A 16,274-nucleotide genomic window follows, 5' to 3' on the forward strand; every position below is an offset into this window, starting at 1 on the left:
AAAGATTTCACTGGGTAACTTTTTCAGAAGTAGACCACCAGGTTCTTCTTTCTAGTCTATTTTAGTCTGGAAGCTCAGCTGAAACCTGCCTGCCGTGGGTGACCCTGCTCATATTTGAATAATAGTATCATAAGTGGTGGGAATAAAAAGGAAGCAATTGTATCTTGGACAGAAGATGTAGGGCAGAAAGCACGCAGGGACATAGTGTCAACTCTCTGATAGCTGTTGTAAGTACACCCTCATTTAATCTTCTTGACAATTATATGAGTAGATACTATCCCCCACTTAATATTTAAGGAAACATTCAAACATGGTGCTTCATAAAGGTAGTAATGTTTGAACTGACACATGAAGGATGAGTAGGAGTATAGTGGCTATGAAACTCCTAGGTTGGGGTATTTTCTGGAAGAAAAAAACAGCGTGTTGAAAAGATTAGATGCAGAGAGAACCTGGCTAACTTGGAAAATTTTGAAAGGTCATTAATTGGTGAATCATAGGGTTTATGGGTGAGACTCGTAGGACATGAGACAGGATAGATAGGCCTCTATAGACCAGACTAAGGAGTTCAGATTTTATCTCATAATAGGGAAGGTTTTGAAGAGTTTTGTGAATAATGTTTGATTTGTATTAAACACACAGTTCATTCGTTCATGAGTATGTAAGAAGACTTAGGGAGCAGTGAAGCAAGGAAGCCCAGGAGGAGGGATGTATTAATTACCTAGAGAGGAGGAAATGGATTCATTAGGAATCAGAGGGCATGGTAATTGATTAGATGTGGCCGAAAAGGAAGAGGAAAGAGTCCAGAATGACCTTCAGACTCTGAGTTGGAAAATGGAGTAACTAAATGTCATTAAATAAAGAAAAATAGAAGGGGCTTGCTTGAAAAAGAGAATGAGTTCAGATTTGTGTATTTTAAGTGAGGTTGTCTGTGGATTCCATTAGGTGTTAGCATACAGAGGCTGGACCTCTGGAGAAAGACCTCAACTGGAAATTATACTTAGGAGTCACCAGCATAGAAGAAGCAGTTGAAACACTGGGAGTAGACGAGATTGTTCAGGAAGAAAATGTATAATGTGAATAAAAAGGTACTTAGAAACAGCCCTTTAAAATACCTGTAAAATATTTAGAAGAAGCAGGAATGTTGTTATTTTCTCTCTATAGTTTTTGTTTAAAAAAAAATAACCTACGAGATAGACATATAGATCAGTGGAACAGAATAGAGCCCAGTTTCAGTAGGGTGATAGGGTAGAGTCTAGATTACGGTGGGTAATGGAGTCATGAAAATATTGGAAGTTATGAAAGAAAGAAGCAAGGAGGCTAATAGAAGGTAATGAAGTTCAAAGGTCCTTTTCTGGATTCCTTCTTCTTCAAGATAGAAAAGGTCTGAGGATATTTCATGTTCTGAAGGAAAACCAGCAAGGGGAGATGATTTAGAGAAGTACATATTTGGAAGCAGTGGTTCATAAAGTAAGGTGTAAGGCTGCAAGTTATGGGGGAATGTCAAAACAGGGTAAAGCTAGAGAGAGGAAGAAGATAGTTCTGTGTTTTCGTCTTTTCGTTCCTAGTTATGTGTTACTTATCTCTGCTTTGACTTTGTTTATGGGTTATTGGATGAGAATATCAAAACAATGTAAAGTTAGAGGAGGAAGAAGATAGTCCCTCACTGTGTTTTAGTCTTCTCGTTCCTAGTCGTGTGTTTCTGCTTGACTTTGTGTATGGATTATTGAATGAGAAGAGTCGTTTCATTCCAGTGGAATTAGATACCGAACTTGTGCAGTAATTGAGTGACTGCATAGTGTAGTGAAGAGCCAGACAGCTTTGGGAATTCCGGTTCCACCACATAGGACCTATGAGATCTTGCTTAACTGATCTCTTGGTGCCATAGTTTTCTCGTCTGTAAAATGGACATAATAATAGTGCCTCCATTATGTGTTTATGACGATGATTGTTGCTGTTAGCTTCTGTTGAGTCATCCCTTGACTCGGGGTGACACAGACAGAAGGAATGGAATACTGCTCAGCCCTGTACCATCCCCACAATCAGTTGCTGATTGGATCCTTGTCATCCACAGGGCTTTCATGGAAAGTAGAGGCCTCTCTAGTCTGGAAGCTCCTCAGAAACGTGTTCAGCATCATAGCAACACGCAAACCTCCACATAAGATGGGTGATGTCTGTGTAGGAAGTACATTGACTGGGAATAACCCAGGTTTCTTGGCTTGGAAGGCAAGACTTCTACCACTGAGCCACCAATGCCCATTGGTGGTGGTGGTTAATGATTGTTGTTATTATGTGCTGTCAAGTCAATTTTGACTCATAGTGACCTCCTGAGACAGTAGAACTGTCTCATAGGGTTTCCTTGGCTCTCATCCCTGTGAAAACAGATTGCCAGGTCTTTCCCTTGCAGAGCTGCTGGGTGGGTTTGAACTGCCAACCTTTCAGTTAGTAGTCAGGGACTTAAAAAATTTGCCCTCCAGGGCTCCTTTTACGATTGTTGTTGTTATTAGGTGCCCTCGAGTCAATTCCGACTCTCAGCGACCCTATGCACAACAGAACGAACACTGCCCAAGTCCTGCACCATCGTTATGATCATTGTTATGCTTGAGCTCATTGTAGCCATGGTGTCAGTCCACCTCACTGAGGGTCTTCCTCTTCCGCCGACCCTGTACTTTGCCAAGCATCATGTCCCTCTCCAGGGACTGATCCCTCCTTACAATATGTCCAAAGTATATAAGATGTAGTCTCGCCATCCTTGCTTCCAAGGAGCATTCTGGCCGCACTTCTTCCAAGACACATTTGTTCGTTCTTTTGCCAATCCATGGTATATTCACTATTCTTCGCCAATGCCACAGTTCAAAGGCGTCAGTTTTTCTTCTGTCTTCCTTATTCATTGTCTAGCTTTCATGTGCATATGATGCTATTGAAAATACCATGGCTTGTATCAGGTGCACCTTAATCTTCAAGGTGACAACTTTGCTTTTCAACACTTTAAAGAGTTGCTTTGCAGCAGATTTACCCAATGCAGTGCGTTGTTTGATTTCTTGACTGCTGCTTCCGTGGCTGTTGATTATGGATCCAAGTAAAATGAAAATCCTTGACAACTTCAATCTTTTCTCCATTTATCACGATGTTGCACATTGGTCCAGTTATGAGGATTTTGGTTTCCTTTTTATGTTGAGGTGCAATCCACACTCAAGGCTGTGGTCTTTGATCTTCATCAGTAAGTGCTTCAAGTCCTCTTCACTTTCAGCAAGCAAGGTGGTGTCATCTGCATAACACAGGTTGTTAATGAGTCTTCCTCCAATCCTGATGCCCCGTTTTTCTTCATATAGTCCAGCTTCTTGAATTATTTGCTCAGCATACAGATTAAATAGGTATGGTGAAAGAATACAACCCTGACGCACACCTTTCCTGACTTGAAACCAATCAGTGTCCCCTTGTTCTGTCCGAACAGCTGCCTCTTGATCTATGAAAAGGTTCCTCATGAGCACAATTAAGTGTTCTGGAATTCCCATTCTTTGCAGTGTTATCCATAATTTGTTATGATCCACACAGTCGAATGCCTTTGCATAGTCAAAACACAGGTAAACATCCTTCTGGTATTCTCTGCTTTCAGCCAGGATCCATCTGACATTAGCAATGATATCCCTGGTTCCACATCCTCTTCTGAGACCAGCCTGAGTTTCTGGCATTTCCCTGTTGATATACTGCTGCAGCCATTTATGAATGATCTTCAGCAAAATTTTGCTTGTGTGTGATATTAATGATATTGTTCTATAATTTCCACATTCGGTTGGATCACCTTTCTTGGGAATAGGCATAAATATGGATCTCTTCCAGTCAGTTGGCCAGGAAGCTGTCTTCCATATTTCTTGGCATAGACGAGCGAGCACCTCCAGCACTGCATCTGTTTGTTGAAACATCTTAATTGATATTCCATCAATTCCTGGAGGCTTGTTTTTCACCAATGCATTCAGAGCAGCTTGGACTTCTTCCTTCAGTACCATCGGTTCCTGATCATCTGCCACCTCTTGAAATGGTTGAGTATCGACTAATTCTTTTTTGTATAACGACTCTGTGTATTCCTTCCATCTTCTTTTGATGCTTCCTGCGTCATTTAATATTTTCCCCATGAAATCCTTCACTATTGCAACTCGAGCCTTGAATTTTTCCTCAGTTCTTTCAGTTTGAGAAATGCTGAGCGTGTTCTTCCTTTTTGGTTTTGTATCTCCAGCTTTTTGCACATGTCATTATAATACTTTATCTTCTCAAGCTGCCTTGGAAATCTTCAGTTCTTTTACTTCATCAGTTCTTCCTTTTGCTTTAGTTGCTCAATGTTTGAGAGCACGTTTCAGAGCCTTCTCTGACATCCATCTTGGTCTTTTCTTTCTTTCCTGTCTTTTCAGTGACCTCTTGCTTTCTTCATGGATGATGTCCCTGATGTCATTCCACAACCCGTCTGGTCTTCAGTCACTAGTGTTCAGTGCGTCAAATCTATTCTTGAGATGGTCTCTGAATTCAGGTGGGATATACTCAAGGTCATACTCTGGCTCTCGTGGACTTGCTCTGATTTTCTTCAGTTTCACCTTCAACTTGCATATGAGCAATTGACGGTCTCTTCCACAGTCGGCCCCTGGCCTTGTTCTGGCTGATGATATCGAGCTTTTCCATTGTCTTTTTCCACAGATGTAGTCAAATTGATTCCTGTGTGTTCCATCTGGCGAGGTCCATGTGTGTAGTCGCCATTTATGTTGGTGAAAGAAGGTTTTTGCAATGAAGAAGTCCTTGGTATTATAAAATTCTATCGTTCGATCTCCAGGATTGTTTCTGTCACCAAGGCCATATTTTCCAGCTACTGATCCTTCTTTGTTTCCAACTTTGGCATTCCAATCTCCAGTAATTATCAATGCATCTTGATTGCAGATTGCATGTTCTATCAATTTCAGACTGCAGCAGCTGATAAAAATCTTCTATTTCTTCATCTTTGGCCCTAGTGGTTGGTGCGTAAATTTGAATAATGGTCGTATTAACTGGTCTTCCTTGTAGGCATAAGGATATTATCCTATCACTGACAGTTTTGTACTTAAGGATAGATCTTGAAATGTTCTTTTTGACCGTGAATGCAACACCACTCCTCTTCGAGTTGTCATTCCCAACATAGGAGACTATATGATTGTCCAATTCAGAATGGCCAATACCAGTCCATTTCAGCTCACTAATGCCTAGGATATCGATGTTTATGCGTTCCATTTCATTTTTGACGATTTCCAATTTTCCTAGATTCATACTTCGTACATTCCAGGTTCCGATTATTAGTGGATGTTTGCATCTGTTTCTTCTTATTTTGAGTTGTGCCACATCAGCAAATGAAGGTCCCGAAAACTTGACTCCATCCACGTCATTAAGGTCGACTCTACTTTGAGGAGGCAGCCCTTCCCCAGTCATGTTTTGAGTGCCTTCCAACCTGGGGGGCTCATCTTGCAGCACTATATCAGACAGTGTTCTGCTGCTATTCATAAGGTTTTCACTAGCTAATGCTATTCAGAAGTAGACTGCTGGGTCCTTCTTCCTAGTCTGTCTTAGTCTGGAAGCTGAGCTGAAACCTGTCCTCCATGGATGACCCTGGTGGTATCTGAATATCGGTGGCATAGCTTCCAGCATCGCAGCAACACACAAAGCCCCCACAGTACAACAAACTGACAGACACGTGGGAGTTATGATGGTTAGAACGAGTTAATATTTGAAAAGTATTTATTGTGGCACACAGTAAGCACTATATAACCAAAACGAAACCCGTTGCTGTCGAGTTGATTCTGACTCATAGCGACCCTATAGGACAGAGTAGAACCGTCCCATAGAGCTTCCAAGTAGCGCCTGTTGTATTTGAACTGCTGACCTTTTGGGTAGCAGCCAGAGCTCTTACCCACTGTACTACCCGGGTTTCTAAGCACTATGTGAGTGTATATTATCGTTTCATTTATGAATTGGGTATGGCTCACATTAGATTACTTCAAATATGTGGTCTTAAAAAGTTTTTTGTACAAATTTTTTTTCATAGAAATTTTTATAAGTTGATATTTTAATAAGGATAATGGGAAAAGGGAATTGCTGTTTAGATTTAATGTTTAAATTTTGCATAAAAACAGTTTTTCTCTACGTTGTTGTTCAAAATCTAACAGGTAATGGGCCATTTACCTGCCTTGCCAAGTACAAGATAGTTTAAAAAAAAAAAATTTGAATCTTTCTTTTTAGATTGAAAACCTTGCAGAGTTTTAATCAGTTTCACTCAGTAGTGAATTTTGTATTGTTAAGGTTTCTTTTTTGGCTTACCAATTTCTCTACATAAAGTCGTGTCCTTTTGATTGGCATCTTAAAAAAAAAAAAAAAAAACGTGCTGGATTAATGGATGCTTAAAAAAAAATTAAATTCCATTTAATGAAATTTTACTTTATTTTTTATAAAAGTTTTGCATATTGGCTTTTCAAAAAAAGGTAAAATCAAGACTGAAGCTTTTGGAGTTCTAAAGAACTTAAACACATCCCCGAAGATAGTAACTGTAGAACTTATATTTAAGTAGGTGTGTTTCTAGTACTGCTAACACATAACCTTAAACAAATTATTGCCTTGGCTTTTACAGCCTTAGTACTTAAAATGTCATGTTGAAGCATTATACATTTCTTAGAAACAATTTTGATGCAAGTTAAAGTACTCGTCGCTTTGCATTTTGTGTGTGATATTGATGTGGAATGCAGTGGTACATTGATAGGCATGAAAACTTTTTGGTTTTGGTCTTAATGTTCCTTTTTTTTTAATGAAACATTTAAATTGTAATTAATCTCTTGACATTTTCTGTTTTCTGATCAAGGGCCTTTTGGAGAGCGAGATGACCAACAGGTGTTTATCCAGAAAGTTGTTCCCATCACTAACAAACTGTTTGTGCGACTCTCGTCTACCGGGAAAAGGTAACTTTACTGTAAAGATAGAGCTGTTTAGGAGTCGCTTTGTCTTACGAATCCTGTGGCATACTTTGGCATACGGGTCAGAGCCACCTGGGAACAAACCGTTGAGAGAGAAGTTTGTTCATTAACTTGTGATCGTTATAACTTAAAATTAATCCAGTAGGTTTAGTGGTCATTCTCTGGGATTTACTAAGATTTTCACTGATGCTGTGGGCAGTTAGGAAGGACTAATGATAGAGAGTTAGGAGCCCTGATGCTGCAGTGGTTAAGCTTAAAGATTACCCAGAAAAAAAGCCACTGCCATCGTATGGATTCTGACGCATGCACCCCTGTACGACAGAGTGGAGCTGTCCCGTAGAGCTTCCAAGGCTGACGTCTCTATGGAAGCAGAGCACCAGGTCTTTCTCCCTCAGGGTAGCTGGGAGGTTCGAACTGCTAACCTTTCGGTTAGCAGCTGATCGCTTAACCATTGCGTCACCAGGACTCCTCCCGCTAAGATTATAGCCTAGGAAGCCCTACGGGGCCATTCTGCTCTGTCCTGTAGGGTTGCTGTGAGCAGACAGTACGTGACAACAGCAACAGCAGTGTAACAGAACGAGAATGCTGAATTTGGTGAGGTACAGTTGGGCCAGTTCTAATTCTGATCCGTCTTCTCGCTGGCTGTGTAAAGCCAGGTTAGGTTATTTTGTTTCCCTGAGCCCCAGTTTCTTCATTTATAAAATAAGGTTCAGCCGCCTTGGCAGAGCATCATAGGGTACAGTGAGTTAAAAACACGTTAAATGTCTTACGTAGTCCCCGAGTATGATACATGTTCAATAGATGTTAGTTTCTTTTTTTTTCATTTGACTGAAATTTACCCCTTTTAAAATATTTTTTATAGCTTCAAACCAGTTGAACTTTAACATTTCTCCCCTTTCAAAACAAAATTTTTTGCCAAACTGGTGAATATGTAAAACCCCTGTTAATAGGCATTGGGAAGGTTACTGGTTTTCACCCTAACGTCGTTAATGCTGCCTCTGTTCCCATAACCCCTCAGCCGCCTTTACTTCAGCTTCTGCTCTCTTACTGCTTAGTCTTTGAATGAATACGCTCTTTGAGAGGTGATCAGCTTTCTTTCCATCAAAGTTCACTGCATGTAGTCATCAATGAATTCCCCTCAGAAAATGGTCTTTTTGTATGCGTACTATCTTTTTGACAGCTTTTTTTTTTTTTTTTTAAGAAAATGTATTAAGAGCCTGTAATATAGTTAGAGGCCAAATTATTATCTCAGGAAATACTATAACTCACTGTAATTTAGTATTTTATGCATATTAAGGGAGGAAGCTGCCAAATGTTTATTAAAACTGATGTCATAATGTAACATTTTATAACAATGCAATATCTCAGATCCTTGTTCAATTCTAATGTCCTCCCCCCTTCTGTTACTTCATATAATACCAATTTATTGTAATGAACTATAGTTTCTGCGTGATAAAAATTTAATAATTTTTAAAGTTGTGATTCTAGAGGAAAAGCCTATATAGTTATGAAAATAACAAGCATAGATTCCATTGTAGAATTAAATAGAAAATCAGCCCTTGATGAAGCTAATGTGAAACAAATTTTTTCTTTAAAAGACAGTTTTTAATGGCGAAAAGTGAAATGAAAGCATTGTATTGAAAGTGAAGAGGAGGAAAACCTGTGAAGAAAGTTTTAAAAAAAGGAAGAAGGAATTCTGAGGAATCTATCCTATAGGAGAAAAAAAAGTAAACTGATACATTTGTTTATGTGCAGATAGGAATGTTGATTTTTTTTAACCATAATTAGGAATTATAGATTTAGTTTTTTTTTTTAATTATGTCCCAGATATTATTCTAAAATCATTGTGATTAACTACATTAACAATAATGAGAAAATTTTGATAATCTCACTCAACACAGAAAAAACATTTGGCTGAAGCCAACAGCTTTTTGGAGTAAATAAAAAAATCATAGAGAACTAAAATAAAGGGGAAATTATTTAATATGATACATAATACCTACAGAAACCATTGTAGCGAACCTCATCCTCAGTGGTGAAATACTGAAGCTTTCCCCTTGAGATCAGGAATGAGACTAGATAGCCCATGTCACCCTGTGTGGGCATTCAGTAAACTTGTTTCCCTCCTTTTGGCCTTGCCTGGTAGGATGCTCAGCTAAGCTTCGTATTCTGCTCTTATGCATCCTACATTTATATGGATTGTATTTCCTCTTCCTCCTCTATTTTTTGACTGTTTGTTGGCTCAGCATGTCGTGTTTTTTAGATAAGCCTCCTCAGCTCTATTTTGAAGTAGGCTGGGGTAAATAATTCAGTCAAGTACTGTTGTATCAGTTCTTCTGTCACTTGGGGGAAATTATTTGCCAGCATAGTCCCTTGGTTTCCTCATTTGTCTAACATGAATAGCAGTTGTCCTTTCTCAAGTTTTCTTTTATTAGTCATGTGAAATAACTGTAAAAATGCTTTGAAGAGTTAAGAGTGTTTTCCTATGGGAGGATACTATTTAGGTCATCCCCATACAATTGTGTATTCTTTTTGGTTTCAGGTTTTTTTAATTGATGCATAAATTGTAAATGACCTCTCAAGATCTCTGCTAGCGTGATGTCTGTTTGCTTGGTTTCAGTCTTCCTTTTTGGTTTCAAATTTCCTTTTGAAGAATTGCTCATTCCCATCAAGGCTTTCTGTTTTTCTTTCAAGTCCGAGTTTGACTTAAATTAGTTGGCTTATTTCAGTTATTTAATAATACATTGTTTTGTAAGAGCCTGTTTTGTGTAGACTCGAAGAAACAAGGCTCGAGTTTTATTTCCTGTTTACTTGCTTTGACCTCTTTAAGTCTCAGTTTTAGATAAGTGCAGTATTCAACTGTAACTTTGCAAATAAAACAAACACACCGCCATCGGGTTAATTCTGACTCGTAATTAGTAAAAAAAAAAAAATCTGTAAATCTAAATCTACAGATAAAAAATGTCATTCCCCGTGGCTTACTACTCTGCAATGTCTTTTGCAGAATATGTGAGATCCAGGCTGTGGATTGTACTACCATCTCCTCGTTCACGGTGCGGGAGTGTGAAGGCTCCAGCAGGATGGGCTCCAGGCCGAGGCGCTATCTGTTCACAGGTCACACAAACGGCAGCATTCAGATGTGGGATCTGACCACTGCTATGGATATGGTTAACAGAAGTGAAGATAAGGGTAGGTCGCCACTCGCAGAGGTGTTTGTTGTCGAATAAGCTTTTGACGTAAGTGAGTTAACAGCACTTGTTCTCCTAAGATGTAGGTGGTCCAACTGAAGAAGAGCTGCTCAAATTGCTGGATCAGTGTGACCTGAGTACTTCTCGCTGTGCCACTCCCAACATCAGCCCGGCCACGTCTGTGGTTCAGCACAGCCGTCTGCGTGAGTCCAATTCCAGGTAGGTCAGGAGTAGAGTACTACAGCACAAGTTGAATTACTGATTACTTTTGGAAAAATTGGGAGAAATAGTTTTGCTTGAAAGTCGTATTTCTTGAGGTACATTTTTAATTCAGACTTCATTCTGATGTTCAGTTTTTTAATCTTGCTAGATTTCTTATCTGCATGCATATTTGTGGTTCTTCTCATAGAAAAAAATTTTTTGTCTTTTAACTTATTTGCAAAGTGGTACAAATTTGGATGTCTTTTATGTGATCAAGAATTCACTCAGGACAATTGGCATCATAAAATCTGTTAAGAAAATATTCTGCTTGGGAGAGTGGCGTCTGGGGTCTTAAACGCTAGCAAGCGGCCATCTAAGATGCATCAATTGGTCTCAACCCACCCAGAACAAAGGAGAATGAAGAACACCAAGGTCACAAGATAATTATGAGCCCAACTACAACCTCTGACTGCTCTGACAGGGAACACAACAGAGAACCCCTGAGGGAGCAGGAGAGCAGTGGGATGCAGACCCCAGAGGCCATGTTCCCCAGACCTTCTGTTAGCCCAAGACGGGAACCATTCCTAAAGCCTTTATCCCTATTGCCTCAGGGACACATTAATGAAAATGGTTATATTATCTTGCCTAATCTTTAAAAAAGTTTTTTTTTTTTAATCTTACATTTAGGCATTATGTGCTTTTAATAAAATGACACAGTGTGTCTTTGTTAGTTAAACCATTTTACAGAAACTTCCAAACGCTGAATCATATTGGTTCCATATTGGTTTCAAAGATTCTTCGCAGCTTTTCAGCTGTTCAGAAATCCAGCATGACTGTGGATATGTGTGTGGTATTTTATGCATTGGTAGTTTAATGCGTGTTGTATATGTAAAATGGTATGTAATACCAACCTGTAAAAAACCAAATATATATAAACATGGATACAGTATACTTTATACTTACATAATGTGTTCGTATCAGCAGTTTATTTGTTAAGATATGCACCTGAAAAACCCCAGAAAGAGAACTGAACTATAACTTTTTAAAAATGTATTTCAGCCTTCAGCTTCAGCACCACGAAGCCATCCACGAAGCAGCTACATATGGTTCCGTGAGACCTTACAGGGAGAGTCCTCTGTTGGCAAGGGCAAGGAGGACGGAGAGCTTTCACAGTTACAGAGAATTCCAGACTATTAATGTGAACAGAAATGTAGAAAGAGCTGTCCCTGAAAATGGTAGCTTGGGTCCAATCCAAGCTGAAATGAAGCGGGCAACAGGGGAATGTAATGCGTCTGAGAGAAAGTCTCCTGGAGCAGAAATAAAAACTTTGAAAGAAGCAGATAGTGGATTGGAAGCTCATAAAACAGCTGAAGGCTTTTCTGAATCCAAGAAAAGATCATCGGAAGATGAAAATGAAAATAGAGTCGAGCTAAGGAAGAAAGGAGGATTTGAAGGGGGAGGGTTCCTAGGGAGGAAGAAGGTTCCCTACCTGTCCTCACCAAGTACCTCTGATGGAGGGACCGACTCGCCTGGTACTGCGTCCCCATCTCCTACGAAGACCACACCATCTCCTCGACACAAAAAGAGTGATTCTTCAGGTCAAGAGTATAGCTTGTGAAGACTCAACAAAATGAATAGTTGTTCTGTGAAATTTAGATGAAAGTTAACCTTTCCTGGATCTCAAATAACTTAGTTTTTACATCAAAACCTTACAAGTTAAAATTGGACTTCATTTATAACAGAATTACCAGAAGTAAAGGAGCTAATATAACCTTACTACTAAATGTTTTTGGAAATCTTTTTTTTTTTTAGTTTTACAGCACCTTTAACAGAATCATTTGTAAAGCGAGAGTCTGTTTCCACATTTAGCTGCTGTCTGTTGGTTGTGGAAACGAAGTACCTCGTCGTAAGAGGATGGTGCCCATATGTATATGTGAGTGTCCTTTTAGGGCACGGGAATCACCAGACTGGGCTCCTGGTCGTGATTAGGCCTGGGGCTTGTATTGCAATGTTGTCCTGAGTGAATCACATAATTCTCTTCAGAACTTGATCTCCCAGCCCTTGTTGTGTTTGCAAAGTGTTTACCAGATATTTGAATGAGGTGCTATGTTTGTGAAAAAAATCACATAATTGAAAACACTATTGATGTTGCATACCAGATTCCACTGTGTAGGGAGCACTTGAGGATATATGTATTTTTTACTGTGGGTCATTTTCTGGTTCTCATTGTTGGAGTTCTTAAGTCTTAGCAAGCATCACCAATATTAAATGCCAAAAGTCCATTTGAACTTTCTTTTAAGTTGGAGCAATTGTCTGTGTTTGAACTGATGAAATAAAAGTAATAAATGAGGGCAAAGCTTTTAGTGCCCAGAGTGGAAAGCTGTATCAGTGGCCAGTCTGTCTGGCATCTTTTTCTTTTTCCATGTCAATAACCAAAATAATTAAACTTAGAATGTGGTCACTTTGTTAAGCTTTTGAGACTACAGTTCTGAATTTTTGGTTAATGGTTTTGGCTGCTGTAAAAATATTGAATATATTTTGAACTGTAAGGGCAAAAGATTTGTACTTTTTTCCCTCATTTAATTGGAATGATTGTCAAGTTTCTGCAAATAGGGTAATTATAAATTTAAATCATTAACCGTTCATTGGTGAATAATGTGTATATTCCCATTCTAAGAAATAAGTGAGTAAAGTTGAAATAAATTGTTTAAAGTTTGCTATATTGCCAGTGGTTTCATAATAATTGTATTTATTTATCAATTCAAATAAAAATAATTGAAACAATTTGTTATTTGAGGGACAGGCGTCTTCTGTAAAGTGCACCTGCTTATTTTTGTTCATTGCTTCTTTCCATAATGAAAGGGGAGGGGGGAGGGAGAACTTGAATATCTATGAAAACTAAGTTGTATGACCATGTGGGAAAATGTTCAGCAAAGCACGATTTCAGAATTACTAACTAAAGAATTGTGACTCTTTCTTATACTCATCTTCCTCATTGTCACAGTTGTGTGAAGGTTGTGTATGCAAGAAAGAAAATTTTAAAAAGTAAAGTACTTACCCCATCTTTTCCTAGAGTAAAATATAGACTTTCCTAGAGTAAAAGTCTATAAAACAAAACCATTATATAGTAAAATCCTATAAAAAGGCACCTCAGTGTACTGTGGATTGCATTATTCTACAAGTCAAATCTTGTTTATTTCTCTCACCTAGAGGAGTTTGAACCTTGATGTTAGAGTTGGAGTCTGAGCCTATGCTGGCACTTTGTAACCTTGAGCAGGCTGTCCCCACCAAGCCAGACCCCAGACTGGTTAACTACTGAGCCACTTAGGAACCCGGGTCTGCCTCTTTCAGGAACCTGTAGTCTTGTTCCTGGCTTGCTCAGTCAGACCTGTGTATCAGAATCACCTGAGATTACATGACAGTGGCCCAGGCCCCACTCCAAACCCTTAAATCTGGTGGTGGAGACTCATGTATTTTGAGAAAAGAGCCACAGTTGATGCTAGTGTACACAGAAGGCTGAGAAATTACCCAGAGCACCCTATTAAGTAGGTTTCCTTTTGTCACCATTGTTCGTCTATAAATTGTAATACAACTCAGAGTCCTGAGAATATTTTTTCATAAATGTATTAAGTCAAACTCGCTTCACATTTAAATACTTATTAAGCAAACCATCCTTAGATTATTTGACACGCTGTTTTGCACTGGAAATAAACTAAAATTCATATGTGACATAAGTTCCTTATTACTAACTTATTCCACCCAGCCTATGTTTTCTTAACAGGTTCTTCAGGTTGAATTACTTTTAGATTGATGCCCAACACAGTGTTTAGATCAGTATTAGATAGAAGAGATTCATGCTTAGGTTTTCCATGCAATGGAAATAACAAGTCATCTAGAGACACAGTTCTTAGTAGATCTTATAAAAACATCACTATGTACTGTTACCAGTTAATACTAGGAACAACAAAACATGGTAGTTCTTACAGTGAGTTGAGAGTATGGTCTGTACAAGTGATAAGACTCAGAGAAGCTTTAGAACAGATTTAAAGGGATTCATGAGAAGTGCTTTCGTTGACTTGACAGGGGAGAAGTGCTGGACCACTGTGTAGTCCTCCTTCCGGTTTGCTTTCCATCGCGGGGCCTTATCACAGGAGCACCTGGGACCTGCTGAAAGCACTGATGTGCCAGCCTGGCCCCAGGCCAGTTGAATCACTCTCTAGGGGTGGGTCTGTGGTCTGTGCGATGGAGGGTTGGCACACAAGATCACTTAAAGAAGCAAACCAAAATCTTAGTAGTCTTCTCTGAAATACCTACAAGTCAGGTTAGGCTGGGAAACCCTGGCGGCATAATGGTTAAGTGCTACGGCTGCTAACCAAGAGGTTGGCAGTTCGAATCCGCGAGGCGCTTCTTGGAAACTGTCAGGCAGTTCTATTCTGTCCTGTAGGGTCGCTGTGAGTTGGAATCAACTCGATGGCAGTGGGTTTGCTCTTGGTTAAGGTTAGGCAGGTTGGGGGAGGGCAGTGTTTGAGACAGAAGCCAGGGCTCCTGTCCATTCTGAGCTGTGAGATCAAAACGTAAAAGGTGAAACGAGTCCATGTAGTAACTAACTAACTGTCTAACTGGGTGATTAAGTGGGGAATGATTTCAGACAAAGTCCCCAGCAGTTCTCTATTTTGTTCTTTTTGTATTCTTTTAAAATTTTATAAGACCAAACCAAACCCGTTGCCGTTGAGTCCATTCTGACTCATAAACAGTGATAAAGGTTATCTAGTAATTTTCCAAAAATGAAAATGAGTGCAGTTGCCTAAGTCTTCCTGTGACTAACAGATAGATGTTTGCAGAAGAGTAGGCCGAGGATGAGGGGGCAAGTTCGAGACGTTGGAAAAGAGCACTGACTTCTTCCCTGTGCACCTTAAGTAGCTTGCTGGAGGCAAAGTTCGGCCTTAACCCTGTTTGTGCTTGCGCTAAACTTAAGGGGCCCAGGATCAGCAAGTGGGAATAAAACCCGGCAAGCTAAAGTAGCCAATCCCATTTTTTCCATTTCAGAAAGTATAAAACTTGGCGAGAAAGACATCTGTTTTTTCAGACTTGTAAGTCCACTGCCAGATGTACACAGTTACTTCAGATTTGTTGGCTTAGAATAATTCCAAAAAGGGGGAGGAACTTAGGCAGAGTACTGGCTTGTGCTTAGACACTGAGGACTGGCAAGATTTGTCCGGGAGCCAGTCCATCTAAGGAGCTGTCTTCCACGGATGTACAAGCAGTGTCACAGCCCCAGAACTTTACAGCCTTTGCCTGTTGGACTGTGGGGTAATTTGTAGTTTTCAAGCAGAGTAATTAAGGTTATCCCTAACTTCATAGGCTTTTGCCAACTCAGCTTTGGGAAGATCCACCTGGCTCTGCCTAGAAATCATAAAATAGTGTCATGTCATTGTGCATGATGCAGACCGATTCAAAATAACTCCCCAGGGTCACTGAGACCTTTAAGAATGAAGGAAGAAGAGGAGTTTTCTATGTTATTTTCCATGAACCAGTTTAAATATCTTTAATTTTACGGTGATGACTTGGGAAAAAAAAGTGTCTTGTGGTAGGACTTTGACGAATGACTTGGCAATCCAAATAGAGCAGATGACAGAAATGTTTGTACCATGGAAACTGGTCCTGTTGCATTATCATCTGCCCTTGGTGATTCTGGGGCAAAAATAAGGAGTGAGCAGTTGTTTGCAGTAGAGGGGTGTAGTGCAGAGCTGTGTCTCGGTCTCTATTTGTAGCTATATCTATATTTACACCAAACCGGTCTAGTCAGTGACCCTATAGGACAGGGTACAACTGTCCCATAGAGTTTCCAAGGCTACAGTCTACGGAAGCAGACTGACACATTTTTCTCTCCTAGAGTGGCTGGTAGGTTCAA

The 16,274-nt window shown here is 39.6% G+C and overlaps 1 protein-coding gene across 4 annotated transcripts in view; it reads left to right on the top strand.

The window, feature by feature from the left end:
• KCTD3 (potassium channel tetramerization domain containing 3) overlaps positions 1 to 13,090 on the top strand; it is a 58,023-nt gene extending 44,933 nt beyond the window's left edge. For 2 of the 4 annotated variants that reach the window (XM_049868187.1, XM_049868186.1), the window contains exons 15-18: positions 6,863 to 6,959; positions 9,979 to 10,163; positions 10,249 to 10,381; positions 11,423 to 13,090. In XM_049868187.1, the coding sequence (XP_049724144.1) occupies positions 6,863 to 6,959; positions 9,979 to 10,163; positions 10,249 to 10,381; positions 11,423 to 11,981 (974 nt within the window). In that variant the 3' untranslated portion in view covers positions 11,982 to 13,090. Of the gene's footprint in view, positions 1 to 6,862; positions 6,960 to 9,978; positions 10,164 to 10,242; positions 10,382 to 11,422 lie in introns of all 4 variants that reach the window. The other 2 variants (XM_049868185.1, XM_049868184.1) reach the window with 2 other exon arrangements.
• The last annotated feature ends 3,184 nt before the right edge of the window (positions 13,091 to 16,274 follow it).

Source organism: Elephas maximus, chromosome 24, assembly GCF_024166365.1.
Source record: "Elephas maximus indicus isolate mEleMax1 chromosome 24, mEleMax1 primary haplotype, whole genome shotgun sequence".
Taxonomy (NCBI): Eukaryota; Metazoa; Chordata; class Mammalia; order Proboscidea; family Elephantidae; genus Elephas; species Elephas maximus.